This window comes from Trichosurus vulpecula, chromosome 1 (genome assembly GCF_011100635.1).
Source record: "Trichosurus vulpecula isolate mTriVul1 chromosome 1, mTriVul1.pri, whole genome shotgun sequence".
Taxonomy (NCBI): domain Eukaryota; kingdom Metazoa; phylum Chordata; class Mammalia; order Diprotodontia; family Phalangeridae; genus Trichosurus; species Trichosurus vulpecula.
Genome location: NC_050573.1, coordinates 662258 through 690239, shown reverse-complemented (window position 1 = coordinate 690239; position 27982 = coordinate 662258). Strand labels below are relative to the sequence as shown.

The following is a 27982-nucleotide window of genomic DNA, read 5'->3' as shown; positions in this document are numbered from 1 at the left end:
GCCAGAAGTGATCTACCAGCTGGAGCGAGGGGAAGTTCCTTGGAGGCCAGAAGAGAAAGTGCCATGGAGCAGCCATCCAGGTGAGTGAATGACTGAGCACCAGGCAGGTGAGTCCTTGGGGAGTGTCTCCACCAGCCCGTTGGGGAAGCTCCATTAGAGTATTAGATGGGAGCTTGCCCAGGCCTTGGAGAAGAGCTCAGGCTGTCTGTCTGCCAGGAGGTCCCTTCACTGTCACCTTGACAAGTCCAGCTTCCTGACATGTCCCAGGAGTGTCTTACAACCTTCAGTGGGAGATGGCTGACAGGAGCCTAGATGTGATGTTGGACCATCGAGCCCCACCTCCTCATTTTAGAGGTGTGGCCGGAGTAGTAACTTGACTAGGGTCACAGCATTCAAACTCAGCTCTCCTTCGTCAGAGCCCTGGGGCCTCATACCTTCCTGTGTCAGATTAGCTGAGATGGTAATTGATGGCTGTGCTCACTGTTGGAGGGATTGTGGGATGGTCCAACCATTCTGGAAAATCCTCTGGAGTTATACAGGGAATCTCCCTTAGGTTCATGCATTCCCTTAGATCCCATGATCCCTCTCCAGGTATATTTGCCAAGGAGCTCTATGACAAAAATACGAGGACTTCAGTTGTATAAACTGAGGCAGAATCAAGAGAGATAGTGAGACCCTTCAACTAACGGTGTAAATGAAAGCTGTCACCAGATTGAGGCCTGAGGAGCTCTGACAACTTAGAGGGCTCAGTCTTGTGCCCAGAGCAGATAGGAGGGGCACTGCCGGCTGCTGACCATGGGTGTTACCTGGTGCACACACTTTCCGAAGAGGTTGTGCCTAGTCTACTAGATTTTGCTCGATTTTTTCCTGCTTTATGTGTGTGGGTATATTTGGAAATGATTTTGATGGTCATCAAGAGACATAAATCACTTTAATGAATGGGACAGATTGGACATACTCCCCGCAGTGGCGAGATACACCCAGACCTATATAAGAATCAAATCGATGGTTTTGGCAGGATTAGAATAGAATCTGGATTAAAATGTACAAGGAAAACTAATAGAGAACTAAATGTTGTCACTGATGAGTTGTTTAACACAGTCGAAGAACCACCACCATTTCACTTACCAGTTTTAGTGGTTGAAATAGAATTAGAAAAGTAGAATAGCTTCCACTGTGGAAAACACTAAGAATGACAACTGTTAGTTGCCAAATCCCATTTAGGTCTGAAAATAGGAAATGTGAATGGTCTGAATTCTCCCATTGAGAGAGAAAATTATAGTGCATCTGTCATGTTACCTGCTGGGAAAATCATCTGCTATCAAAGGATATATAAATAAAGGAGATATATATTATATAAATATATATGCACATATACATAAACATACGTGTGTATGTATGTAAGTATACACACATGTGGGGCTAAAGCAGAGGTGTCACACACGTGACCTGTGGGCCACATGTCACCCATAACACTGCTAAGTGTAGCCTGAACTTGTTTAAAACGTAATTGGGAAATATTTAACAAAATAAAAATACAATGAAATATAAGTAATGTTACATTTAAGAACGAAGTGAACGAGCAGCCTGCAAGGATCTTTATATGTGGTTTAGTGGCCCCCATTTCTACTTGAGTTTGATACCACGGGTCTAAAGTATATCACGCTGCTGTAAGTTGTAATATTGTAGGATTGGTAGGACTGGTATTTAAGTGTGGACTTCAAACTAGAAAATGTCGGTTAAGACTATTACAAAATAATCAAAGGGAAATGAATAGCAAATAATGAACAATTCTCAAGCTCTATGTACTCAAAAATTTGACAGATAAATTCAAAGAAACATTGGTGATACACACTCACACATTTGGACTTTTGCACTCTGCTGTCATTTTATGACAACCATGTATTAACAATAAAGAACTCTCAGATCCAAATGGACTATATTGGATTAGAATTCATTTGCATATGGAAAAAACAAGGCAGATAATTCCCAGGGTGGAATGCTTCTAAGAACCAAACCCTATTTCAAAGGGAGGTCCTTTAACAAAATTCAGTAAGGGAGAAATGAGACAAACTATTTTGAGAATATAATGAAATGAAATTACATGAATAAAAATTATAAAACTAAATAGGGACTGAAAACAGTTTATTAAATGCTTAGGGTTCAATAAAGAATTGAAAACAACACAATATTTAAAAAGAGAATGGCAACAATAGCACGTGTAGAAATTTATGCTTGTGGGTGAAACAGTCCTTGGATTGACATCTCCGAGTGCCTATTCATTAATGGTAAAAGTTTTTTGTCGATAATTTTTGTTATTATAGAACCTAAGTTTCCCCCCATCCTTTTCTTTTCCCCCACCTCCACTCAGAGAGCTATCTCATATAACAAAAAATATATTTTTTTAACAGAAAAAAAGCTGAGTGCCAATTTAAAAGAGAAAGACCTGTTAGCTTGCTTAACATTGGAAATGAAGAGGCCAGGATACTTGAAGGTAAAATTTTTATAGGTAAAAATATTTTGATGAAAAACATCTAAAAAATACCCCAGTCTCAACCAAAATATTTAATGGAGACAGCGTAGGTCATCAGTCTTGCAGCCAGCACACAAAATTAACTTCCCCAAATGACCTGTGTTCATTTTGCAGTAATAATCAGGGAAATGCCATTTGCAAGTAGGTACATGACCAAGATATAAAAGCTGTCATCACAGATAAAGTAAAAGAGTCAGAAAGGAGGAACCTCTCAGATCTATGGTGAGGGAAAGAGTTAGTTCATGGCCTAACAAGTGATAGAGGGGGAATCAGAGAAGATAACATGCTTAGTTTTCATTATATGAAATGTAAAAATTTTCCTACAAACAAATCTAATGTAATTAAAATTAGAAGAGAATGGAAAAAAAGTCATTCTAAGTTATATATTTGTACGATATCAAACATAGAAAGATTTGATTGGGATTTACAAAAGCAAGAGCCATTCTCTAATTGATAAATGGTCAAAGGCTATGAACAGGTATGTTCTAAATCACTAATTATCAGGAAAATGGAAATTTAAGCAACCTTGAGGTTCTACTTCACATCAGTCAGACTGGCTAAGATAGCAGAAGAGTAAAATGGTGACTGTTGAAGGAGCTGTGGGGATACATGCGCCATGGCACTATTGGAAGAATTGTGATTGGTCTTAACCATTCTGCAAAGTAGATTGGAACAGTGCCCCCTAAATGACTGAACCAGGCTTTCTAAGATTAGATTGTGAGCTCCTTGAGGGCAGGAACTATCTTATTCTTTTTGTATCCCCAGTGTGTAGCAGAGTGCCTGGCACGAAGTAAATGCTTAATAAATGTTTATTTGACTGACTTGGCAACTAGACCTGTACTAAAAGAGGTCAAAGAAAAAGGAAAAGGACCCATGTGTGTGAATATATTTTAGCAGCTCTTTAGTGGAAGCAGAAAATGGGAAGCTCGGGGGTAACCACCTGTTGGGAAAAGGCGAAGGGTTATGTAAATGTAATAAAGTAATATAAGGAATGACAAAATGGACAGTTTCAGGAGACATAGATTTCTCTTTCTGAACAATTGCAGAGGGAAGTGAGCAGAAGTAGGAGAACAATTGAGAAAAACACCTTTGAAAAGACTTGGAACTCTGAGCAGTGCAGTTAATAAACCATGAGTCCTGGGGACTGAAGATGAACTGGCCTTTCCTTGTTGCATTCAGATGTCAGCTCGTGCCACTAGCCTTCTTTGACACCCTAGTCTTCCTTCTTGCTCTATATCCATCACTCAATTAGGCTCTAATCTGGTCTCTTAAAACAGATTGACAGCCTGGGGTGCCTTCATCTGTCATATCCTGAGTCCCCATCCACTTGGGAAAGAAACAGGCTGAATCAGCCACTAATTCCTGCCATCGTCCTATCATCACTGTAAGCAGAAAGAAGACTTAGAATGTGAGCTTTGCCAGGACACTGAGGGGCAGGCCAGGGAGCCCCTCTCCCTCAATGCAGGCAGCCTTTCTCTGTTCTCCATAAGTGATGGTCATCTGGCCTCTGCTTGCATACTTCCAGATCCTGTGAGCTGCCTCCATGCTAGGGCAGCAGTGAGGTGTGGCAAGAAGACCAGGAGGACAGAGGTTAGGAGACTTCCCAGGATTGCGCTGTGCCTCTGCTACTTAGTTGTGTGACTTTGAGCATTCTGAATCACTCAGTCATTCTGAGCCTCAGGTTTCTCATGTCATGTACTAGCTGTCTTCTCTTCGTCCCAAAGTTCTGGTGTGGACCAGGGGAAAAGTTTTTCCTAAATGCTGCACAATCTGACAAACATAAGAAAGACCCCATTTTTCCCTCCCCTTTACAGTTTTTTGATAATTATTTTCAGGAAGAGACACAGAAGACTGCTAAGTGTACAGCAGGTGGGTACAGGTGATATTTCCATTTTCTTTATTTCTTTCAGATGGGGAGGTGAGGCCTGAAACCAAGGAGTCACCCCCAGAGCTGGGCATTTCTGTGGAGCAGTCATCAGGCCAGGACAGACTCAGGAGGCATGGTCTCTGTGTCTCCAGCTGGAAAGAAGCCTGGGCATGTGGTGCCAGATTAGGGAGGCAGCAGAGCACTGAGGAGAGAAATCCTCAGCAAGTAGTGAGGGGCCATGAATGTCATGATTATGGCCAAAGCTCCAGGCCAGAACCAAAGCTTTTGTCACAGCAGAGAGTATCTATGGAAAAGACTCTCCATAAATGTGATACAGAATGTAATAGAATCTGTTCAAAGGAAATATTTTCTAAGTATAATGAATGTGGGGATTCCTTCAATTCTAAATCAGATTTTATTGAATACCATAGACTGTTCACTAGACAGCAACCTCATGAGCATAATGAACGTTGGAAGGCTGTCAAACTAAGCCCATCCATTAATTTAAGTCATGCAATTGACATTGAAGAGAAAACCTCTAAATATGATGAATTTGGGAAGACTTTTCCCTTGAATATACAATTGATTGGATACCAGAGAGTTCACACTGGAGAGAAACTTTATGAACATAATGAATGTGGGAAGCCTTTAGCCCATACTTCATCTCTAACTTCCTATCAGAAAATTCATACTGTAGAGAAATCTTATGAATGTAAAGACTGTGGGAAGGCTTTTAGTCACAGGACACAGCTTACTATACATCAGAGGGTTCATACCGGAGAGAAACCTTATAAATGTAATGAATGTGGGAAGGCTTTTGGCTACAAAACCAAACTTACTTTACATCAGAGAATTCATACTGGGGAGAAACCTTATGAATGTAATGAGTGTGGGAAGGCTTTCTTTGTGAGAACAGATCTTACTCAGCATCAGAGAATTCACACTGGTGAGAAGCCTTATAAATGTAATCAGTGTGGAAAAGCCTTCCGCATGAGCAAAGAGCGTACACGACACCAAAGAATTCATACTGGAGAGAAACCATATGGATGTAATGAATGCGGAAAGGCCTTCAGTGGGAGAGGACAGCTTACTCGCCATCAGACAATTCATACTGGAGAGAAACCTTATGAATGTAATGAATGTGGGAAGGCCTTTGGTGGGAGAGGACATCTTATTCAACACCACACAATTCATACTGGTGAGAAACCTTATGAGTGCAATGAATGTGGGAAGGCTTTCAGCCGGAGAGGACATCTTACTCGACATCAAAGGATTCATACTGGAGAGAAACCTTATGAGTGTTCTGAATGCGGGAGGGCTTTCAGTCGTAAAGGACATCTCATTGGACATCATAGAATTCATACTGGAGAGAAACCTTATGAATGTAATGACTGTGGGAAGGCTTTCCGCCTAAAAGATCACCTTATTCAGCATCAGAGAAGTCATACTGGAGAGGAGCCATATGAATGTAAAGAATGTGGAAAGACTTTCTCTGTGAGTACAGAACTTATCCGTCATCGGAGAATTCATACAGGAGAGAAACCTTATGAATGCAAAGAATGTGGGAAGACCTTTTATATGAACAGAGATCTTAACAGACATCATAGAATTCACATTGGAGGGAAACCTTATCAATGTAAAGACTGTGGGAAGGCCTTCCGCCTGAGACATCACCTTATTCAGCATCAGAGAATTCATACTGGAGAGAAACCTTATAAATGTAATGAATGTGGGAAGGCCTTTGGCCACAGTACACATCTTACTATACATCAGAGAATTCATACTGGAGAGAAACCTTATGTATGTAATCAGTGTGGAAAGGCCTTTGGCCATAGGACACAGCTTACTGTACATCAGCGAATTCATACTGGAGAGAAACCCTATGAATGTAAAGAATGTGGAAAGGCCTTCCGCCTCAGCAGAGAGTGTACAAGACACCAGAGAATTCATATTAGAGAGAAATCTTATGAATGTAATCAAGTTGGGAAGGCCTTCAGTGGGAGAAGGCAGCCTACCTAACATCATATTCATATTGGAGAGAAAACTTATGAATGTAATCAGTGTAAGAAAGTCTTTAGCTGAAGAGGACAGTATGAATGAGAAAATCCATACTGGAGAGAAATCTTATGAATGTAATGAATGTTGGGGGCGGAGGGGTGGGCTTTCAGCCACAGAGGACACTTTAAATTCAGAGGAGACATACTAGAGGGAGGTGTTATGAATGTCATAAATAGGAGAAGGCTTTTTGTTTGAACAGAGTGTACCTGACACTATAAAATCCATATTGGAGGAAAATCTTTTAAATGTAATCAATGTGAGACAGACTTTCTTTGTGGGCATATCTTACCCAGCATGAAAGGCTTCATAGGGTAGAGATATAATGACTATAGAGAGTGTAGGAAAGTCTTCTATGTGGAGATGAATCTTATTAGACATCAGAATATTCCTATGGGAGATGAATAAATATGGCAGGATCTTCCACCAGAGAGATTACTGTCAACATGAGGAAATTCATACTAGAATGAAACTTCATTAATCTAATGAATTGGCAAGATCTTTGGCTTCAGAAGACTGGTTGCTGAACATTAGAGAATTTACACTGCAGAGAAACCTTATAAAAATATATGTAGGAGAATTCTTATTAGAAAGGAACCATATAAATGTGTTGTCTTTGGAAAGGTTTTCCATCTCAAAGATCACTTTATTCAGCATTAGAGAAGTCCTTCTGGAGAGGAACCTTATGAAAAATCTATGTAGAAAGGCTTCCATCTGAGCACAGAATTTACTTAACATCAGAGAATTCATACTAGAAGAAACCTTATGAATATGAGGACTGGGAAGACTGTGGGAGGCTGCTCAGCTTCTACTCGAGAATTCATACTGGCAAGAAAACTTATGAAAGTAATGTAGGAAGACCCACCATCAGGAAAAGAATTGCTACTAGTATATTTATAGCTGAGAGAAACAACTGTGAGAAGGCCTCCTGCTTGACTGGACAGCTTACCCAATAGCACAAATGCCATCATGGACAAAAACCTGGGCAGGGATATCAGAAGACCTTTTCTCAGAACACAGAGCTTTCTTGGTCTTATAGTATTAACTGTAATGACTTTGAGAAGAATTTCTGCTTGAGTGATTCACTTACTCCACACAAGGCAATTCGTTCTTGATAAAAATTTTATGACCATCAAATGTTCTAGAGATGTTCCTTTAGCCCAGGAATTCCTCACCTTTTCTTGTGTCATGAGTCTCTTGCACTGACATGGGTACCTATCTTTAAGGACTTAAAAACATTAGGAAAACTTAAGGACACCTCAGAATAATGTTGAACACATAACATAAAATCCATAGGGTTACAAGAGAAACCAATTGTATTGAAATATCATGGAAAAAGGTTTTTTTGAAGCTCTCTGGCCCCAGGTTAAAAACTCATACTCTAGAAGGCAGGACTAGACTGGGAAGATTATTGTGTCAATTTCAAGGATTCCATTTTTTTTACCTCTCTGCAGCAATGCCTACAAGTCTTTAGAGTTCCTCACATTCACAGTTTCTCATGCCATGGAATAATATTCCATTACATTTGGTGCCACTGTTTGGCCATTCTTCCAATCAATTTATATTGACTTAGTTTCCACTATTTTACAACTGCAAATGTGCTATTAACATGTTTATGTATTTTATTAGGAAGAGATGATACTCTGTGTGCTAGGTCATTTAATTCTGGACTTTGTTCATCCATTTGCCTACTTGCAGTGTCTTTGTAAGCTGTGTATGTCCGTGTGTCTATATGTAACCATACATGTATAAATACACGTGTGCATATGCACTGACGGGCAAACTCTGTAGGCTATCCATCTAACTCACCATCTAGACAGAAGGCATTCTTCATCCACATGGTTTTCCCTATAAATGGCTAGACCACAAATCTGAGTGAATACAGATCTTATCTAAGGGTCTCTGCAGAGTTGAGGGGCTAGATATAACGAGCACAGTGGCCTCCATATACAGGAGCTCCTGGAGGACCTCAGCCATCTCTCCAGGGAATCTCTTCACCTTGGACTCAGTGCAGGATTGCCTTCATGACAGTAATAAAGATAAGTGCCTTTTGGGAGGATTTGTCTCCCTCTTTTGTGTCTCATCTGATTGTATCATCAAATACTGTTTCATGACATTTTTCACAATTTTGATGTGATAATGGGGGATGTGGTTGGAAGACAATCATTAAGCATTTTGCTTAGAGGCAGAGCTTCTGAGAATTGGGAGGCATTCCCAAATTACTTTGCCCTGGTCAGACCACATCTAAAGTTTCATGAAAGAAAATGGTATGGGAAAGAGCTTTGAAAGACCTAAAGACTGATAAGTGAAATGACCAGTCAACTTCAGGAGGTTGAGAATGAAGCATTCCTCCTATGTTTCGGCAGAGAACTGATGTGTAGGATGAGGTGTATGTTGTGTGTGGTCAGGCAGGGCCAACATGGGAACTTAGGAGGACTTTTATTTTTTGTTGAGGTGTGACCTTGTATGTTTCAGTTAACACACTTTAAAAACAAACTATTCACATTCGAGATTTACAGCTTCACATACAATCTTTATATTCTTTGTATTGGAATGTTCATGTGTGTTGATGTTAAAGTCATAATAAAAATAGAAATGAGAGAATGATACAGTAATGTATAGGGGGAGCCAACCTGTGGATTTAGTAACCTTGATCATCTAAGAAAGAAGTTTCTGGTGAGGAAACCATTTATCTCAATGAGGGTCGAGAAATGGCCTTGAGCAAGGATTTGGAGAGGAGCTAGATTCTTAGCTATGAGATAATAGATTGCCACACTCATCTCACGAGGTGGTTGTAGCTCCAAGTAAGTGTGGCTCAATTTGTTCGATACATATACATATATTTACATATACATATGTATGTATATGTTTTTACCTTTGGGGAGGAGGAACCTTGAAGGTGGTGTTAAGGAGCCAGGTGGGAAGAGACCTAATGTCTGTCATTCCTCTGTAGCTATTGGTTTAGGGTTATGGAGGAATGAGTCTGGCTGATTCCCCTATCAGCAATATTAGGCACTCCAGGCATCAGCTTGATTTTGTCAGTGAGTTTGACATCCTTGGCTGATTCTGAGTAGCTCCATGCTGAGAAGCCTTTTTTTCTGGGTGTTTCATAGAGTGCTGAGGAAAATCTTAAGAATCATGATGTTTGCAGGAGAGCTTGTTTTTCAGTCATTTCCAGTTTCTTTTTTCTTTTTAACTTAATATTGCGTTATTTTCTAAAATACATATAAAGATAGTTTTCAACATTCATTTTTGTAAGATTTTTGAGTTCCAAATTTTTCTCCCTCCCTTCCTTCCTTCTGCCCTCCCCAAGCATGCAATCTTATATAGGTTATACATGTACAGTCACATTAAACATAGTTCCACATTAGTCATGTTGTGAATGAAGAATCAGAACAAAAGGGCAAAAGCATGAGAAATAAAAAAAAAAACATTGAAAATAGTGTGCTTCAATCTGCGTTCAGACTCCACAGTTATTTCTCTAGATGTGGATAACATTTTCTATCATGAGTCTGTTGGAATTGTCTTAGATCATTGTATTGTAGAGTAGAGCTAAGTCTATCATACTTAATCATCACAGGATGTTGCTGTTACTGTGTACAATTCTCCTGGTTCTGCTCACTTCACTCAGTATCAGTTCATCTAAGTCATTCCAGGTTTTTCTGATGTATTCCTGCTCATCATTTCTTTTCTCTCTCTCTCTTTTTTTAAATTTATTTAATATATTTAGTTTTCAGCATTGATTTTCACAAAAGTTTGAATTACAAATTTTTTCCCCGTTTCTACCCTCCCCCCACTCCAAGATGGCATATATGCTGGTTGCCCTGTTCCCCAGTCAGGCCTCCCATCTGTCACCCCACTCCCCTCCCATCCCCCTTTCCCTTCTTCTCTTGTAGGGCAAGATAAATTTCTATGCCCTATTGCCTGTGTATCTTATTTCCTAGTTGCATGAAAAAACTTTTTGTTGTTGTTGTTTTGGAACGTCTGTTTTTAAAACTTTGAGTTCCAAATTATCTCCCCTCTTCCCTCCCCACCCACCCTCCCTATGAAGGCAAGCAATTCAACATAGGCCACATGCATATCATTATGTAAAACCCTTCCACAATACTCTTGTCGTGAAAGATTAACTATGTTTTGCCCCTTCCTAAACTATCCCCCTTTATTGAATTTTCTCCCTTGACCCTGTCCCTTTTCGAAAATGTTTCTTTTTAATACCTCCTCCCCCCGTCTTCCCTCCCTTCTATCATCCCCCCTTTTTTATCTTCTTCCTCCTTCTTTCCTGTGGGGTAAGATACCCAATTGAGTGTGTATGGTATTCCCTCCTCAGGTCAAATCCAATGAGAGCAAGATTTACTCATTCCCCCTCACCTGCCTCCTCTTCCCTTCCTACAGAACCACTTTTTCTTGCCACTTTTATGCGAGATAATTTACCCCATTCTCTCTCTCCCTTTCTCCATCTCTCAACTCACTCAACTCACCCTGTGCCTTTTGTGTGTGTGTGTGTGTGTATACACCTACATATATACATGCATAGACAAACATATGTATACATATGTATACACATATATATATATGCATATTCCCTTCAGCTACTATGATATTGAGATCTCATGAATCATACACATCATCTTTCTATGTAGGCATGTACACAAAACATTTCAACTTTAGTAAGTCCCTTATGATTTCTCTTCTTGTTTACCTTTTCATGCTTCTCTTGATTCTTGTGTTTGAAAGTCAAATTTTCTATTCAGCTCCTGTCTTTTCACTGAGAAAGCTTGAAAGTCCTCTATTGTATTGAAAGTCCATATTTTGCCTTGGAGCATGATACTCAGTTTTGCTGGGTAGGTGATTCTTGGTTTTAATCGTAGCTCCATTGACCTCTGGAATATCATATTCCAAGCCCTTCGGTCCCTTAATGTGGAAGCTGCCAGATCCTGTGTTATCCTCATTGTTTTTCCACAATATTCAAATTGTTTCTTTCTGGCTGCTTGCAGTATTTTCTCCTTGACCTGGGAACTCTGGAATTTGGCGACAATATTCCTAGGAGTTTTCTTTTTGGGATCTATTTGAGGAGGCGATCTGTGGATTCTTTCAATTTCTATTTTACCCTCTGGCTCTAGAATATCAGGGCAATTCTCCTTGATAATTTCTTGAAAGATGATATCTAGGCACTTTTTTTGATCATGGCTTTCAGGTAGTCCAATAATTTTTAAATTCTCTCTCCTGGATCTATTTTCTAGGTCAGTGGTTTTTCCAGTGAGATATTTGACATTGTCTTCCACTTTTTCATTCCTTTGGTTCTGTTTTGTAATATCTTGATTTCTCATAAAGTCACTAGCTTCCACTTGCTCCGATCTCATTTTTAAGGTAGTATTTTCTTCAGTGGTCTTTTGGATCTCCTTTTTCATTTGGCTAATTCTGCCTTTCAAGGCATTCTTCTCCTCATTGGCTTTTTGGAGTTCTTTTGCCATTTGAGTTAGTCTATTTTTTAAAGTGTTGTTTTCTTCAATATTTTTTTCAGTATTTTTTTGGGTCTCCTTTAGCAAGTCATTGACTTATTTTTCATGGTTTTCTCACATCATTCTCATTTCTCTTCCCAGTTTTTCCTCTACTTCTCTAACTTGCTTTTCCAACTCCTTTTTGAGCTCTTCCATGGCCTGAGACTAGTTCATGTTTTTCTTGGAGGCTTTTGGTGTAGGCTCTTGGACTTTGTTGACTTCTTCAGGCTGTATGTTTTGGTCTTCTTTGTCACCAAAGAAGGATTCCAAAGTCTGAGACTGAATCTGAGTGTTTTCGCTGCCTGGCCATGTTCCCAGCCAACTTACTTGACCCTTGAGTTTTTCGTCGGGGTATGACTGCTTGTAGAGCAAAGAGTACTTTGTTCCAAGCTTGAGGGGATGTGCCGTTGATTTCAGAGCTATTTCTATACAGCCAGCTCTGCCACCCCAGCACTCCTCCTTCCTCAAGAACCACCAACCCAGACCTGACGCAAATCATCAGCAGGCTCTGCACTCCTGCTCTGATCTGCCACTTAATTCCTCCCACCACGTGGGCCTGTGGCCAGAAGTAACTGCAGCTGTAGTTCTGTAGCTGTACCTGCCCCGGGGCAGTGGCCGAACCATGAACTCTGTACCCCGCAGCTTTTACCACTAACCTTCTCTGTTGTCTTTGGTGTTTGTGGGTTGAGAAGTCTGGTAACTGCCACAGCTCACTGATTCAGGGTGCTAGGGCCTGTCCTGCCCGGCTCCTCGTCTGGTTGGTCCTGCTGCCTCCCACGCTGAGCTCTGCTTCCCTCCACTCCATGCTCGATAGACCTCATCCAGCAACCATCCAGGGTGTCCTGGGCTGGAGCCCTGCTTCCCTCTGCTATTTTGTGGGTTCTGCAGTTCTAGAATTTGTTCAGAGCCATTTTTTATAGGTTTTTGGAGGGACGTGGTGGGGAGCTCACACAATTCCCTGCTTTCCAGCTGCCATCTTGGCTCCACCCCCAGAAGTCCATTTCCAGTTTCTGACTCTGTGGCCAATTTGGGATTTTCTTGGCAAATATACTGGACACGTTGGCTATTTCCTTCTCTGGTTCATTTGACAGATGAGGAAACTGAGGCCAACAGAGTAAAGTGACTTGCTTAGGGTCACACAGCTAGTAAGTGTCTGAGGCCAGATTTGAACTCAGGAAGATGATTCTTCCTGACTCCAGGACCAACACTCTACCCACAGCGCCACTTAGCTGAACAGAGGAGCATCATGTAAAACAACCTGAATACCACATTTCAAGAAATCATAAGAGAGTATTCAATGACATTATTAGAGCCACAGAGAGAAAATATCCAAGTGGTTAATAGAGGGAAAGCCCAACTGTAGCACTTCCCAGCGATGCCACCCTCTCTTCCCCTGGTACTTGGGTTCCTGAGGCCCTGGCTTCTGATTGGCGAGCTTTTACCTTATTTGGCCAGGTCCTTAGCCCAGGTGTCTGTTCCACCTTTGAGTGCTGCAAAATCCCCAGTAGCCATGCTCCTTCCTTTTTATGTCTCTACCCTCCTCCCTCCCTCTCTGTTTATCTATCAGTGTGTATAGGAACTTTGGCTGAAAATAACACAGATGACCTCTGTATCCCCAAGCCCCTGTTGGAATGCTCCCTTTTCTGTGTATTTTACTAAGATTATGTTGCTCCATTTCACCCCTCTGCAGTGCCCTGCCTTTTTTTTTTTTTGTCTGCATCTGGTCTCTCTAAAGTTACTGAATTTGATGGTCTTTTCTCAAGCTTTACCCTTGACTTCTCTGCAGCCTTTGACACTAGCATTGTCTCCCTCCTCACTTGGTTTTTGTGGCACTGTTTTCTCCTGGTTCTCCTTCCTGTCTGACCATTCCATCTCAGTGACTTTTGTTGATTCTTCTTGTCAGTATCAGTCAGTAAGCATTTATTATGCACCTGCCATGTTCCAGACACTATATTAGCTGCTGGAACTACCAAAAAAAAAAGGCAAAAGATTCAAGGAGCTCACAGTCTAATGGAGAGAACATGTGGACAAACAAGCCATGGAAGAGACAAATTGGAGATAATTAGAGTGAAGGTGCCAGAATTAAGGGGGAGGGGGGGAGTTAGCTGGGATTTGAAAGGAACCAAGAGAGAATGCCAGTGAAAATGCCAAGTTGGGAGATGGGAGTTTCTTGTTAAAGGAGCAATGAGGAGGCTAGATTGAAGAGCATATGGGGGAATATAAAATGCAACAAGTACAGAAGAGTAGGAGGGACAGATAATGAGCTTTAAACACCAAGTAGAGTATATGATTCTAGGGGTGATGGGGAGCCACTGGACTTTATTGAGTGGGGACGTGTGTGATATGATCAGACCTGTGCTTTAGGAAAATCATGTTGGTGGCTGGAGAATGGATTGGAGTGGGGAACAGTTGAGGCAGACAGACCAACCCAGCTATTGCAATAGTCCAGGCATGAGGTGATGAGGGCCTTCATCAAAGGGGAGAGAAAGAGGTATATTGGAGAGATTGACAGGACTTGGCAATAGAATGGCAATAGAGTAAGGATGAGGAGACTAGAATGACATCTAGGCTGTGAGGAAGATAAGGGTGACCTTGGCAGTAATATGGAAATTAGGTTGGGGGGGGAGGGTTTAGAGTGAAAGATATTGAGTTCAGTTTTGGAGTTTAAGGTATCTATGGAACGTTCAGTACACGAGGTCCAGAGGTGTTTGTAGATGAGAGGTTAGGGCTGGATAAGTATATTTGAAGACCATTGGCATAGGAATGATGATTAAATCTATGAGAACTGATGACATCATCAAGCAAAATAATACAGAGGGAGAAGATGGCCCAGGATAAAGACCTGTGGACTACTCGTGATTAACAGGCATGACTTGAATAAAGGTCCAGTAAGGAAGACCAGAAAGGTGCTGTTGGGTAGGAGACTTAGGAAAGAGTTGGGTCACAAAAACCCAGAGAAGACGGGGACAGTGTCAGAGGCTATTAAAAGGTCAAGAAGGATGAGGACTGAGAAAAGGACATTAGATTTAGGAATAAAGTTATTGTTAGTCACTTTGGAGAGAGCAGTTTTGATTGAATGATGAGATTAGAAGCTAAACTGTAAGGAAATGAGGAGAGTGAGGAGAAAGGAAGTAGAAGCATCTATTGTAGACAACATTCCCAAATTTAGCCACAAGAGGGAGGAGAGAAATGGAATGATGGTGGAGATAGATCATGTGATGGGTTTTGGGAAAGAGGGAGATAATGGGTCTATTTGTAGGTAGTAGGGAAGGACCCAACAGGTGGGAAGAGGTTGAAGACGAGAGTACAGATGATAAAAGGAGGCAGTCTGTTGGAAGAGATGGGTTGGAATGGGAGCACTTGTGCATGTAGAGGGGTTTGTCTTAAGGAGGATTGCCTCTGAGTGAGATGGTTTGAGGAGAGGGTGGCAGAATGTATCTGGGTGATGTGGGATATGAAAGAGGAGAGAAGAGGAAGCTCACAGTAAACAACCTGTGTTTTCAGTAAATTAGGCAATATTCTCAGCTGAGGCTCAGGGACAGCAGGAGCCAAGGGAGGTTTGAGGAGAGATGTAGTGGTTTAGAAGAGCTGTGGTGAGTAGGAGAGTGGGTTAATTCGGGATGTAGGAAAAAAAAAAGTTTCCTCTCTTCTGTGATGGTTCAGTTGAGGTTATGAAACACAAAATTGAAGTGGACCTAGCCAACATGGTTTTGTGATTTTCTCAAGGTTGTCCTGATCCATCTTCTCTTTTCTTTCTATGCTTTCTCACTTGGGGGAATTTCATTGGTTGTTGTGGTTTACATCATTATCATCATCATCTCTTCAGATGACTCAAGTTTAAGTGTTTTATCTTTCTTCTGAGCTTAGCCTCCCTGATGCAGAGCTAGAGCTTTAAAATGCTCATTGATTGGTGACGCAAAATATGGGAATGTTTAGGGTCCCTTAATCCAAGGCTTTCTATTATTTTCCTTGAATTCCTTATCTAGTTATTCCTGTGACTTTTATGGTTAGTTTTTCAGGTTCTGGCAGGCATTCCCTTGTTGATTCGATTGGTCTTTAGATCATTTCAGGTCATGTCATTTTTTCAAGGGGATAGGTGAACCAGACATGCCAGCCATCTTCTCCAGTTATTTTGGTCTTCTTTTATTTCTGCAAGCCCTCTCCCAATCTCCGATAGCAGAAATGAGGAAACACAGTGAATTTGGGAGGCCCTGGCTGGCTCTGTGTATGTGATCCTCACACCTGGTGATCTGTCTGGGTACTCATTGCACCTTTGAAAATGTATGTTGAGTTTTTGCCAGAAATTGGAGTCAAGCTCCTTGGTGCAGAACTTTCACATTGACTTCCTTTCCATTTCTTGAAAATCCTCTTCCCTATTATAGCAGCATCTCTAATATCTCAGATATCTCTGGCAGTGACTCAGCATTCCCAATTGCCAGATTCTCAAGTCTCATTTGGGCCTGGTGATAACAGTTCAGAAACAACAGCCAGGTACTGTCTCCTACCATCTCACTCACTAAAGCTATTACCCTCTTCCACTGAAGTGTTCTTCCCCCCCTGCAAAAGAAATACTACTCCAGGAACACAAACATTTGGAGAAACTCCACCTTATTTAACAAAAACCCTGGAGAAAATGGCTAGTATCTTGACTAAGAAGAGATCTTACTGTAGTAAATTTCAAAGGAATCCATTACCTGAATAATATTTTTGGGGAAAAAAATTGTCCTTGGATGGAATGCTGCCCCTTTCACACCTATGGTTAGGGAGAGAATTCACAACCAAATAAAAAACTAAAAGGAACATTTAGTCCCATAAAATTTAAAAACTTTTAAGCCAAGAAAAACCAATGTAAAGAGGATAACAAAAGAATTGTGGGAAAAAAAACGATGTTCTATCTGTTAGCAGTCTGATCTCTAAGCTGTATGTTTCCTTTTTTTCTATTTATTTAATATGTTTAGTTTTCAGCATTGATTTTCACATGAGTTTGAATTATGAATTTTCTCCCCATTTCTATCCTCACCTCATTCCAAGATGGCATATATTCTGGTTGCCCCTATCCCCAGTCAGCCCTCCCTTCTGTCACCCCACTCCTCTCCCATCCCCTTTTCCCTTCCTTTCTTGTAGGGCAAGATAAATTTCTACGCCCCATTGCCTGTGTATATGATTTCCTAGTTGCATGCAAAACCTTTTTTTTTGTTGTTGTTTTTGAACATCTGTTTTTAAAACTTTGGGTTCCAAATTCTCTCCCCTCTTCCCTTCCCACCCACCCTCCCAAAGAAGGCAAGCAATTCAACATAGGCCACATGCAAATCATTAAGTAAAACCCTTCCACCATACTCATGTGAAAGACTAACTATATTTTGCTCCTTCCTAACCTTTCCCCTTTATTGAATTTTCTCCCTTGACCCTGTCCCTTTTTGAAAGTGTTTGGTTTTGATTACCCCCTCCCCCTATCTGCCCTTCTTTCTATCATCCCCCCCTTTTTTATCGTCTTCCTCCTTTCCTGTGGGGTAAGATACCGAATTGAGTGTGTATGTTATTCCCTCCTCAGGTCAAATCCGATGAGAACAAGATTCACTCATTCCCCCTCACCTTACCCTCTTCCCTTCCTCCAGAACTGCTTTTTCTTGCCACTTTTATGCGAGATAATTTACCCCATTCTATCTCTCCTTTTCTTCCTCTCTCAATATATTCCTCTCTCATCCCTTAATTTGATTTTATTTTTTTAGATATCATCCCTTCATATTCAACTCACCCTGTGCCCTTTGTGTGTGTGTGTGTGTGTATACCTTATATATACATACATAGACACACACATATGTATATATATATTTATGTATACACATATATACATATGCATATTCCTTTCAGCTACTATGATATTGAGGTCTCATGAATCATACACATCATCTTTCTATGTAGGAATGTAAACAAAACAGTTCAACTTTAGTAAGTCCCTTGTGATTTCTTTTTCTTGTTTACCTTTTCATGCTTCTCTTGATTCTTGTGTTTGAAAGTCAAATTTTCTATTCAGCTCCTGTCTTTTCACTGAGAAAGCTTGAAAGTCCTCTATTGTATTGAAAGTCCATATTTTGCCTTGGAGCATGATACTCAGTTTTGCTGGGTAGGTGATTCTTGGTTTTAATCGTAGCTCCATTGACCTCCGGAATATCATATTCCAAGCCCTTCTATCCTTTAATGTAGAAGCTGCTAGATCTTGTGTTATTCTGATTGTGTTTCCACAATACTCAAATTGTTTCTTTCTGGCTTCTTGCAGTATTTTCTCCTTGATCTGAGAGCTCTGGAATTTTGGTGACAATATTCCTAGGAGTTTTCTTTTTGGAATCTATTTGGGGAGGCGATCTGTGGATTCTTTCAATTTCTATTTTACCCTCTGGCTCTAGAATATCAAGGCAATTCTCCTTGATAATTTCTTGAAAGATGATATCTAGGCTCTTTTGTTGATCATGGCTTTCAGGTAGTCCAATAATTTTTAAATTATCTCTCCTGGATCTATTTTCCAGGTCAGTGGTTTTTCCAATGAGATATTTCACATTGTTTTCCACTTTTTCGTTCCTTTGGTTCTGTTTTATAATATCTTGATTTCTCATAAAGTCATTAGCTTCCACTTGCTCCAATCTACTTTTTAAGGTAGTAATTTCTTCAGTGGTCTTTTGGACCTCCTTTTTCATTTGGCTAATTCTGCCTTTCAAGGCATTCTTCTCCTCATTGGCTTTTTGGAGCTCTTTTGCCATTTGAGTTAGCCTATTTTTTAAAGTGTTGTTTTCTTCATTATTTTTGGGGGGTCTCCTTTATCAAGTCATTGACTTGCTTTTCATGGTTTTCTCGCATCATTCTCATTTCTCTTCCCAGTTTTTCCTCTACTTCTCTAACTTGCTTTTCCAACTCCTTTTTGAGCTTTTCCATGGCCTGAGACTAGTTCATGTTTTTCTTGGGGGCTTTTGGTGTAGGCTCTTGAACTTTGTTGACTTCTTCAGGCTGTATGTTTTGGTCTTCTTTGTCACCAAAGAAGGATTCCAAAGTCTGAGACTGAATCTGAGTGTTTTCGCTGCCTGGCCATGTTCCCAGCCAACTTACTTGACCCTTGAGTTTTTCGTCGGGGTATGACTGCTTGTAGAGTAGCGAGTACTTTGTTCCAAGCTTGAGGGGATGTGCTGTTGTTTTCAGAGCTATTTCTATACAGCCAGCTGTGCCACACCAGCACCCCTCCTTCCCCAAGAACCCCCAACCCAGACTGGACTCAGGTCTTAAACAGGTTCTGCACTCCTGCTCTGATCTGCCACTTAATTCCTCCCACCAGGTGGGCCTGGGGCCAGAAGCAACTGCAGCTGTAGTTCTGTAGCTGCACCACCTCAGCTGTCCCTGGGGCACTAGCCAAACTGCGAACTCCTTATACTCTGTTCCCGCAACTTTTCCCACTAACCCTCTCTGTTGTCTTTGGTGTTTGTGGGTTGAGAAGTCTGGTAACTGCCACAGCTCACTGATTCAGGGCACTAGGGCCTGTTCCGCCTGGCTCCCGGTCTGGTTGGTCCTGCCACTGCCCACACTGTGCTCCGCTCCCCTCCGCTCTCAGCTCTGTGCACAGTAGACCTCACCCAGCGACCATCCAGGTTGTCCTGGGCTGGAGCCCTGCTTCCCTCTGCTATTTTGTGGATTCTGCAGTTCTAGAATTTGTTCAGAGCCATTTTGGAGGGACTTGGCGGGGAGCTCACACAATTCCCTGCTTTCCAGCTGCCATCTTGGCTCCACCCTAAGCTGTATGTTTCTATAGTAACATGAGGACACTCAGTTCTGCTGTAACTCAACATTTCACACAGTAAAAACCACAGGCTTTATTGAAAAAAGGGAGCGAGGGGGTGACACTCAAAACTCTGTCATTGACCAAAAAAAAATGAGTGATAATAATGGTAGCATAGTTTTATACAAATTAAATGGTTAAAAATTACATATATATTGTGATAAATACTGCCAGGATCTGAGGTCTCAGGCTGCTGCTCAGTCTGCACCCTGGGTCTCACAGGACCTATGCTCATAGTTAATTGCTTCTGAGAGGATGGCCTCAGTGCACTGCAGCTTCAGAGTGAGAGGGATGGGTCTTGGCCATGGCAACATGTGGGAGGGGGTGGAGTTTGTGAGTACGGACCAGTGCTCCTCTACCCACAGCTCCTACTGTACCAGAAGATATGATGACTATGGCACTCTACCTGGAGAAAGACCTTAAGTTTGCATGTGGAAGTGGATATGAGAAGTTGTCATCTTGTGAGCTGCTGTAAAGCAGTGCTGTTTTCTGCATTCTCTCTGTATCTTGTGGCCAAAATCTTGCACAAGCAAATGTGAAATTTGAGTAAAATTCAGATTGTTCACTACTGTGTCAACCATGTTGGAACAAGTTTGAACTTTCCACACCAGTGTTATAGCAGAATTGACTGTACCCCATTTCTGAACCTTTTAATTAAGCCCCTACTGTGTACCTGGTGAAATTCTGGGTGCTGGGGATTTGAAGACAGACCATGCAGCAATCTCCGCTCTCAAGGGGCTTCTGTACTCTTGAAGGAAATCTGCACATAGCTAAGTAGGTGCATAGTAACTAGATCCAGGATACATACAAAATACATATAAGGTTTTTAAATACAAGATTGACAAAGGAAGACATGAGCAGAAATCCTAGTCATACTAGAGTAAGGCTCGATTTGGTCATCATCCCAGTCTCCATCCTTGCTCTGTATCCATCATATCTCAATTAGGTTTTAATCTCTGTCTCTTAAAATTAACTGACAGTCTTTGTTGCCTTCAAATATCATAACCTGAGTCCCCATCCACATGGGAAAGAAACAGGCTGAATCAGCCCTTGATTCCTATCATTGTTCTAAGCAGAAAGAAGTCTTAGAATCTGAGCTTCACAAGGATACTGAGGGGCAGGCCAATGAATCCCTCCCCCTCAATGCAGACATCCTCTCCAGGTTCCTTCAGTGATGGTCACCCAGCCTCTGTTTACATATTTTCAGATTCTGTGAACTGACTCCATGCTAGGGCAGCAGTGAGTTATGACAAAAAGACCAGGAGGCTGGAGGTTAGGAGAATTTCCAGGATTTCATTCCACCTCTGCTACTAATTAGTTGTGTGACCTTGAACAAATCATTAAAATTATTCTCAGCCGGAAGATGAGATTAGACACTTGAATAACTGTCTTTACCTCCCAAAAACTAATGTGAGGATCATTGTGGAAGCATTTAACATCTATGTGTGATAATGCCAGCCAGCTATCATTATTCTGTCCTTTAAATTGTGGCAATAATTGTTGTTTGGAATGGAATAAGCATCTATTGAATGCCTACTATTTGCCAAGTACTATGTTAAATGCTTTCCAAATATCTCATTTGATCCTCACAACAATCTTGAGAGGCAGGTGCTATTATGATCTCTGTTTTACATATGTGGAAATGAGGAAGGCAGCAATTAAATGACTTACCCAGGGTCAACCAACTAGTAAGTATCTGGGGCTGTTTTTGAGCTCACGTCTTCCTGATTGCAAGTCTTGTACCTAGTTTCCTCTTGTGTCAGAAAGAGACACAAAATAGGATTAAGTGTTCAGCAGATGGATACAGGTGATATTTTCATTTTCTTTATCTTTCAGATGGGGAATCTAGGCCTGAAACCAAGGACTTCCTTCCAGAGATGGTTATTTTTATGGAGCCTTCATCCCAGCATAGAGTCAAGCAGAGCAGTGAAGAAAATTCTCAGGAAATAAAAATGACCCAGATGAAAATTCCCACTGAAGTGAGAGGCTGTGACTGTGGCCAAAGCATCAGCCTAGAACTAATGCTTTTCTCAAGACAGAGAATATCTATAGCAGAGAGTCTTTACGAGTGTGGTAGACATGAAAAGAACTTCATTGTGTCTTCAGACTCAAGTAAATGTCAAAGAATATCTTCAGAGGAGATGGTTTCCAGTTATAATGAGTGTAGGGAATCCTTCATTTCTAAACCAGATTTTATTGAATATCATAGACTATATTCTGGAAAGCAGCCTAATGACTATAATGACTGTGAGAGAGTTGTCAACCTCAGCCAATTCATTCATTCCTTTGAGACAAATGATACTGAAGAGAAAACCATTAACTATAATGAATTGGGAGAAATTTCTACCCAAAATATTCAATTCATGGAACATCAGAGAATTCACACTGGACTGCAGCCTTATGAATATAGTGAATATGTAATGCCTCTCAATCATAGCTTTCCTGTTACTTCTCATCAAAGGAGTTATACTGATAAGAAACCTTTAGTATGTAGTGCATGTGGGAATGTCTTCCTCTGGAGTGCCCAGCTTATTCAGCATCAGAGAATTGATGCTGGAGAGAAACCTTATGAATGCCATGAATGTGAAAAGGCCTTCTGCCTGAGAGAATCACTTACAAGACATCAGAGGATTCATACTGGAGAGAAACCTTATGGATGTAATGAATGTGGGAAGGCCTTTCGCCGTAGAGGACAGCTTACTAGACACCAGAGAATTCACACTGGAGAGAAACCTCATGAATGTAATGAGTGTGGGAAGGCCTTCTACCAGAAAGACCAGTTTACTCAACATCAGAGAATTCATACTGGAGAGAAACCATATGGATGCAAAGAATGTGGGAAGGTCTTTCGAGTGAGAACACAGCTTACTCAACATCTGCGTATTCATACTGGAGAAAAGCCTCACAAATGTAATGAATGTGGGAAGGCCTTCAGGCAGAGGGGCCATCTTACTGTACATCACAGGATTCATACTGGAGAGAAACCTTATGATTGTAATGAATGTGGGAAGTCTTTCCGACTGAGTACAGAGCTTACTCGACATCAGAGAATTCATACTGGGGAAAAACCTTATGGATGTAATGAGTGTGGGAAGGCCTTCCGACTGAGCACAGAGCTTACTCGACATCAGAGGGTTCATACTGGAGAGAAGCCTTATGGATGTAATCGATGTGGGAAGGTCTTTCGTCAGAGCACACACCTTACTCAACATCAGCGTATTCATACTGGAGTGAAGTCTCGTAATATAATTTATGCAGGAAAGCCTATCTTCTGAGCACACAGTTTACCAGGCTCTGGAGAATTCCATAGAGAAATCTTTTGAGTATAATGTGGAAAGACCGATGGTGGTGGGAGCACTATATTACACCTCTCCTCCCACCCCTGTGCAGGTTAGGCTTGTTTTCCCTCAAAAATGGACATGTCTCATGTCTTGGTTGGCTCAGGGGACTAAGGACTTTGACCATGATTGTCACTTCCTCAGCCTTTGAGTACAAAGCAGCCATGAAGACCTAGAAAGAGGGGAGTGTCTTTTTAAAAATGTTTATTTTTTAACATTCATTTTAAAAAATGGGTTCCAAATTCTCATATTCCAGTCCCCTTTTCCACCCACTGAGAAGGCAAGCAATATGATACCCATTATACATGTGAAATCATGCAAAACATTTCCATATTAGGCATGTTGCAAAAAAAAAGGCAAGAAAAATAAAGGGTAAAATATCTGCTTCAGTCTGCACTCAGATTAATCTGTTTTTTGGAAGTGGATAGCATTTTTCTTCATGAGTCCTTTGGAATTGTTGTGGATAATTGTCTTGATCAGAGTAGCTGTCTTTCACAGTTATCAATGTTACAATATTGCTGTTACTGTCAATGTTCTCCAGATTCTGTCCATTTCTCTTTGTTCTATCAGCATATATAAGCCCTAGGTTTTTCTGAAACCATCCTCTTCCTCATTTCTTATAGCACAACAGTATTCCATCACTATTGTGATTTAAAATGTTTGAGAGACATAGTTTCTGGGTAATTAATCATTTATTAATAGTGCTAGCATATTATTAATATAAAGGATGGTTATTTAGCCATTTCTCTTAATGCAAAGCAGACTCATGGCAGTGAGCTTACACTTTATATGCCCTTGTAAGAGTGGATGTTCCTGAGGGTGGTAATCAACTCTGAATGGTTAACAGTGAGAGAGAATGAATATAATAATGAGAGGTGGACCTGTTCTAATGAGGGGATAGGGGATGTGACTTTGATCAAGTCATTTCCTTCCAAATCACCCTCAGCCTAGGGGAAATCTAAACAAAGCATCTATATTCCACCCCAATCCTGAGTAGAACACAATGGGCTATAATTTCACCTTGTAAAGTTGGGTGGTGTAGCAATACCTAGGTTGAGGAGAATGTTAATCCTATCTACATCAATCAGTCCTACCCTTCAGAAGCTGAGCCAGGAAATGGGAACTTCAGAAAGAGTAGGGGAAACTCAATCTCCCCAAATAACAGGTTATTAATAATCATTTTTCTCACATATCACACCTTGTTCAGCCATGCGCCAATTGATGGGCATCCCCTCAACTTCCAGTCCTTTGGCATCACAAATTGCTGTTATGAATATTTTTGTACATGTAGGCCCTTTTCCTTGATCTCTTTGGGGTACAGACCTAGTAATGGTTGGTTGTTGTCCTTTGTTCTAGAAAAGGACCAAAATGGCATCATTATGTTAGAGTCAAGTTACAGTGCACCTGTCTGTGGCTGATCAGACCAGTGGGAGCTCAGAATGCTCTACCGCAGGTAGGGCACAAATAATCCATGTGAACATTTGGGGTTGATTCTCTAAATTTGTGTTTCTTTTGAGCTACTTCAATTATGCTTTGCTCATAGAACACAGCATCAACTTTGATGAGGGCATGCCATGCTGAGGGTCCTGTGCCAGCATCTCCCATATTACACAATTGATTCCCAAGTTCTTCAGAGAGACCTTGAGAGTGTCCTTATATTGCTTCTGACTTCCATGTGAGCACTTGACCTGTGTGAGTTCTCTATAAAAGTCTTTTTGGCAAGCATATATGTGGCATTTGAAGAATGTGGCCAGCCGATCATGTGGTGCTCTCCACAGTTGAGTTTGAATGCTTGGCAGTACTGATTCAAGTAAAGACCTCAGCGTCTGGTACCTTATCCTGCCAGGTGATCTTCAGAATCTTCCTAAGACAATTCAAATGGAAGCAATTCAGTTTCCTGACATGGTGCTGGTAGACTGTCCAGACTGGCATACAACAAAGAGGTCAACATAATGGCTCTGTAGACCTTCAGTTTGGTAGGCAGACTCTTCTCTCCCACACTTTCCTTTGGAGCCTCCCAAACACTGGAGAGAAACCTTATGAATGCCATGAACATCTGGCAATGTGTGCATGAACCACATCATCAGTGTACATTCCTGGAAAGTGTACTGCCAACGTAAGTGAACTTATCCACAGCATTCAGAACTTCTCTATTTGCTACAACTGATGGTTCCATGTAGGTCTGGTGTTGTGCTGGCTGATGGAGCACCTGTGCTCATGCTCTTTAGCCTGATGTTTTCAGCCATACTGTCAAACACCTTCAATGAGGGTGAACATGGCATCAAGATCAGCCACTGCACTGATGGTAAAGTCTTCAATTTGAAAAGGCTACAAGCCAAGACCAAAGTAGACGGTGTGTTGGCGCATGATTTTTTGTTTACAGATGATTGTGCATTCAATGCAGCCTCTGAAGTTGAGATGCAAGAAAGTATGGTTTTGGCCTAGTAATGGTATTTCTGGGTCAAAGGGCATGCACAGTTTGATAGCCCTTAGTGCATAGTTCCAAATTGTTCTCCAGAATGATGGGATCAATTCACAACTCCATCAATAATGCATTAACGTCCCAATTTTCCCACATCCCCTCCAGCATTTGTCATTTTCCTTTTTTGTCATTTTAGCCAGTCTGACAGATGTGTGGTGGTACCTAAGAATTGGTTTTAGCATGCATTAATGCTGAGGGGATAACTTTTGAGGGTTTGGCTAGTGGACGATGATGAGCAAAGCGGCTTCACTCAATTGAATCAACTTGAGATGTCCACAATGTTGATCCTTGCTGAAGACCCTTCTTTTACTGTAGCTAAGTAAACCTTTTTTTTTCCAACTGTTGAATGAACTATGTATGAGTAACTCATTTTGTTTCAATATCAAACCTAAACCACTGGGGAATTGCTGTCATTCAGGCCCAGCCTAGAATGCCATTACATGTGAAAATCCAATTTATCTAACACTGTATTCATATCTAAGAAAAACTTCATAGACTTAGACTAAGGGTTCTTTATCTTTTTTATGTCATGCACCCCTTTGCCACTCTCATGAAGGTGATGGGCTGCTTCTCAGAATAATGTTTTGAAATGAATTAAACACATAGGATCACAAAGAAAATAAATTATCCTAAAATAGTTATCAAAATATTTTTTAAAAAGTTCTCAGAACCCCTAGTCAAGAATCCCTGCACTAGTTACTGTACTAGGGCCAGTGACCCCAGGTTAAGTCCTATGAGCCCAGCATAGAGGGTTGGATAATGTTAACAGAATTTGACTGAGTCAGTCTCTAACCTGGGAATGATGAGAGCACAGGCCAGAGCCAAGGTGCCAGTAATCAAGCAGTGGTTTAATTAATTAGTTTCCTTATGAGGAACAGGTTTGCAGTTTGAGAATTCTGCTCAGAATTCCATCTCGCTGTTGAGAAGGGAGGGGAGAAGGTGAATTACAAACAGTCATCTCCCAGGGCCTGAGTGGTTTCCCACAACAAACCCACAAGTCCACAGTATGTGTGTGTGTGTTCTGTAGTCCTGTGGGAGCAGTATTGTTTCAGCTCCTTGGGGGTCACTACTTGGTGGGACATAAGACCAGAGTTCTGTGGTAGGCATAGATTCTCCAGTCTTTGATTTGCTTCACTTAAGGAATACAGGCACAGGAATGCAGTGATGGTGAGAGCGTTGGCAAGGGTTTGATTGATCTTTTCGAGCTGCTTTTTAGTCTGCTGAGGGAAACTCAGAGAGGGAACCTGTCCCTATTAGGAGGCACACTGTTTCTGGAGCTAAGCAAGACAGTCCCCCTTATCATAGATCTAACTGAGATGTCCCCAGTTGTGTCCACATCACACTTCTCTCCCCACCTCTGGCCCTGCCACTGCTGAATTGATTCTCTTCTCCAAAAAAGTCAGTCACTTCTGAGTCTTTACACCCCAACAGATCCCTTCCTTACAAGTAAGTTGAGTCAAGCAAAACAAAACATGTTGAGTTTGCCACCCCATACACATATATGGTTTCCGACATTTTTTGATCTGTGTGCCTAGACATGTATTCCCTGTGGTTGGCTCCCTCATTCCAACTTTCCCTCACCCTGGCAGGTCTAGGTTCCCAGGGAAGGATCTCTGCCATGGGGCTGTATGTAGACTCTCTAAAGATCCTAGGGGAACTTGTGTTGAGGGAAATGAATACACTGCTCACACTACTCAAGCTCTCTAGCCCTCAATGAATTGCTTCCATTTACAGAAAAGTAGCCACTCACAATCAAGCACTTTTAGATAGGAAACAACTATTGACTGAGTGATAAAGCGAAGGAAATCACACCACAAGTAGTCACATACTAAAGCAAATGCATGAATAATAATAGTGCCAATCCACACATTTTTGTGGGTCACACTCTCCTGTCAATGCACCCTGGATCCATGGGGAAGAGTGGGTGCCCACAGATACCTAGCAGGGAAGCACATGAGTGAGGAAAACTCACGTGTTTGGGAGTAGCTCACAACTCAATGGAAACTGAGACAAGGTTTAGCCAGCATTCAGGTTGCATATGAACATGAACTTGGTGGGACTGATGTTTTGCAGGAACTATGCTAAGAGTGAGCTTACACTCTTACCCCCTCCTCCCCCAAGTCCTGACCAAGACTGAGGTGGAACAGGGGACAAGGTTGTTGGGGAAGTATATGTACTATGTTCTTGCTATATCTTTGAAGTCAATATGCTTTTAAAATCCTCTGACCTTCCAAGCCCCTCATAACTTGGCACCTCTCACCTTTCCAGTCTTCTACTTCCCTTCTACCTTCCCACATACTCTTTAATCCAGAGACACTGACCTCCTGGCTGTACTATGAAAAAGACACTCTATTACCAGATTCTGGGCATTTTCTTGGGCTGAGAAAATT

The 27982-nt window shown here is 41.3% G+C and overlaps 2 protein-coding genes across 2 annotated transcripts; both read left to right on the top strand.

Moving 5' to 3' along the window:
- LOC118834519 (zinc finger protein OZF-like) lies at positions 1 to 23432 on the top strand. Its single transcript, XM_036741964.1, has 3 exons — positions 1 to 80; positions 2412 to 2494; positions 21609 to 23432. Exons 1-3 carry the CDS (start codon positions 64 to 66, stop codon positions 23045 to 23047), a joined length of 1539 nt encoding a protein of 512 aa, XP_036597859.1. The 5' UTR covers positions 1 to 63; the 3' UTR covers positions 23048 to 23432.
- Positions 4458 to 9031, top strand: LOC118834518 (zinc finger protein 260-like). Its single transcript, XM_036741962.1, has one exon. The coding sequence runs from the start codon at positions 4707 to 4709 to the stop codon at positions 6417 to 6419; it is 1713 nt and encodes a 570-aa protein (XP_036597857.1). The 5' UTR covers positions 4458 to 4706; the 3' UTR covers positions 6420 to 9031.
- Positions 23433 to 27982: the final 4550 nt, after the last annotated feature.

What these genes read in the sequence shown, in the direction of transcription:
- LOC118834519 (XM_036741964.1), top strand. An exon ending in AGAGGCCAGGATACTTGAAG is followed by an intron (nt 2,495 to 21,608) that starts GTAAAATTTTTA and finishes TTTATCTTTCAG; the next exon opens with ATGGGGAATCTAGGCCTGAA.
- LOC118834518 (XM_036741962.1), top strand. Translation starts at nt 4,707, where the DNA reads ATGGAAAAGACTCTCCATAAATGTGATACAGAATGTAATAGAATCTGT.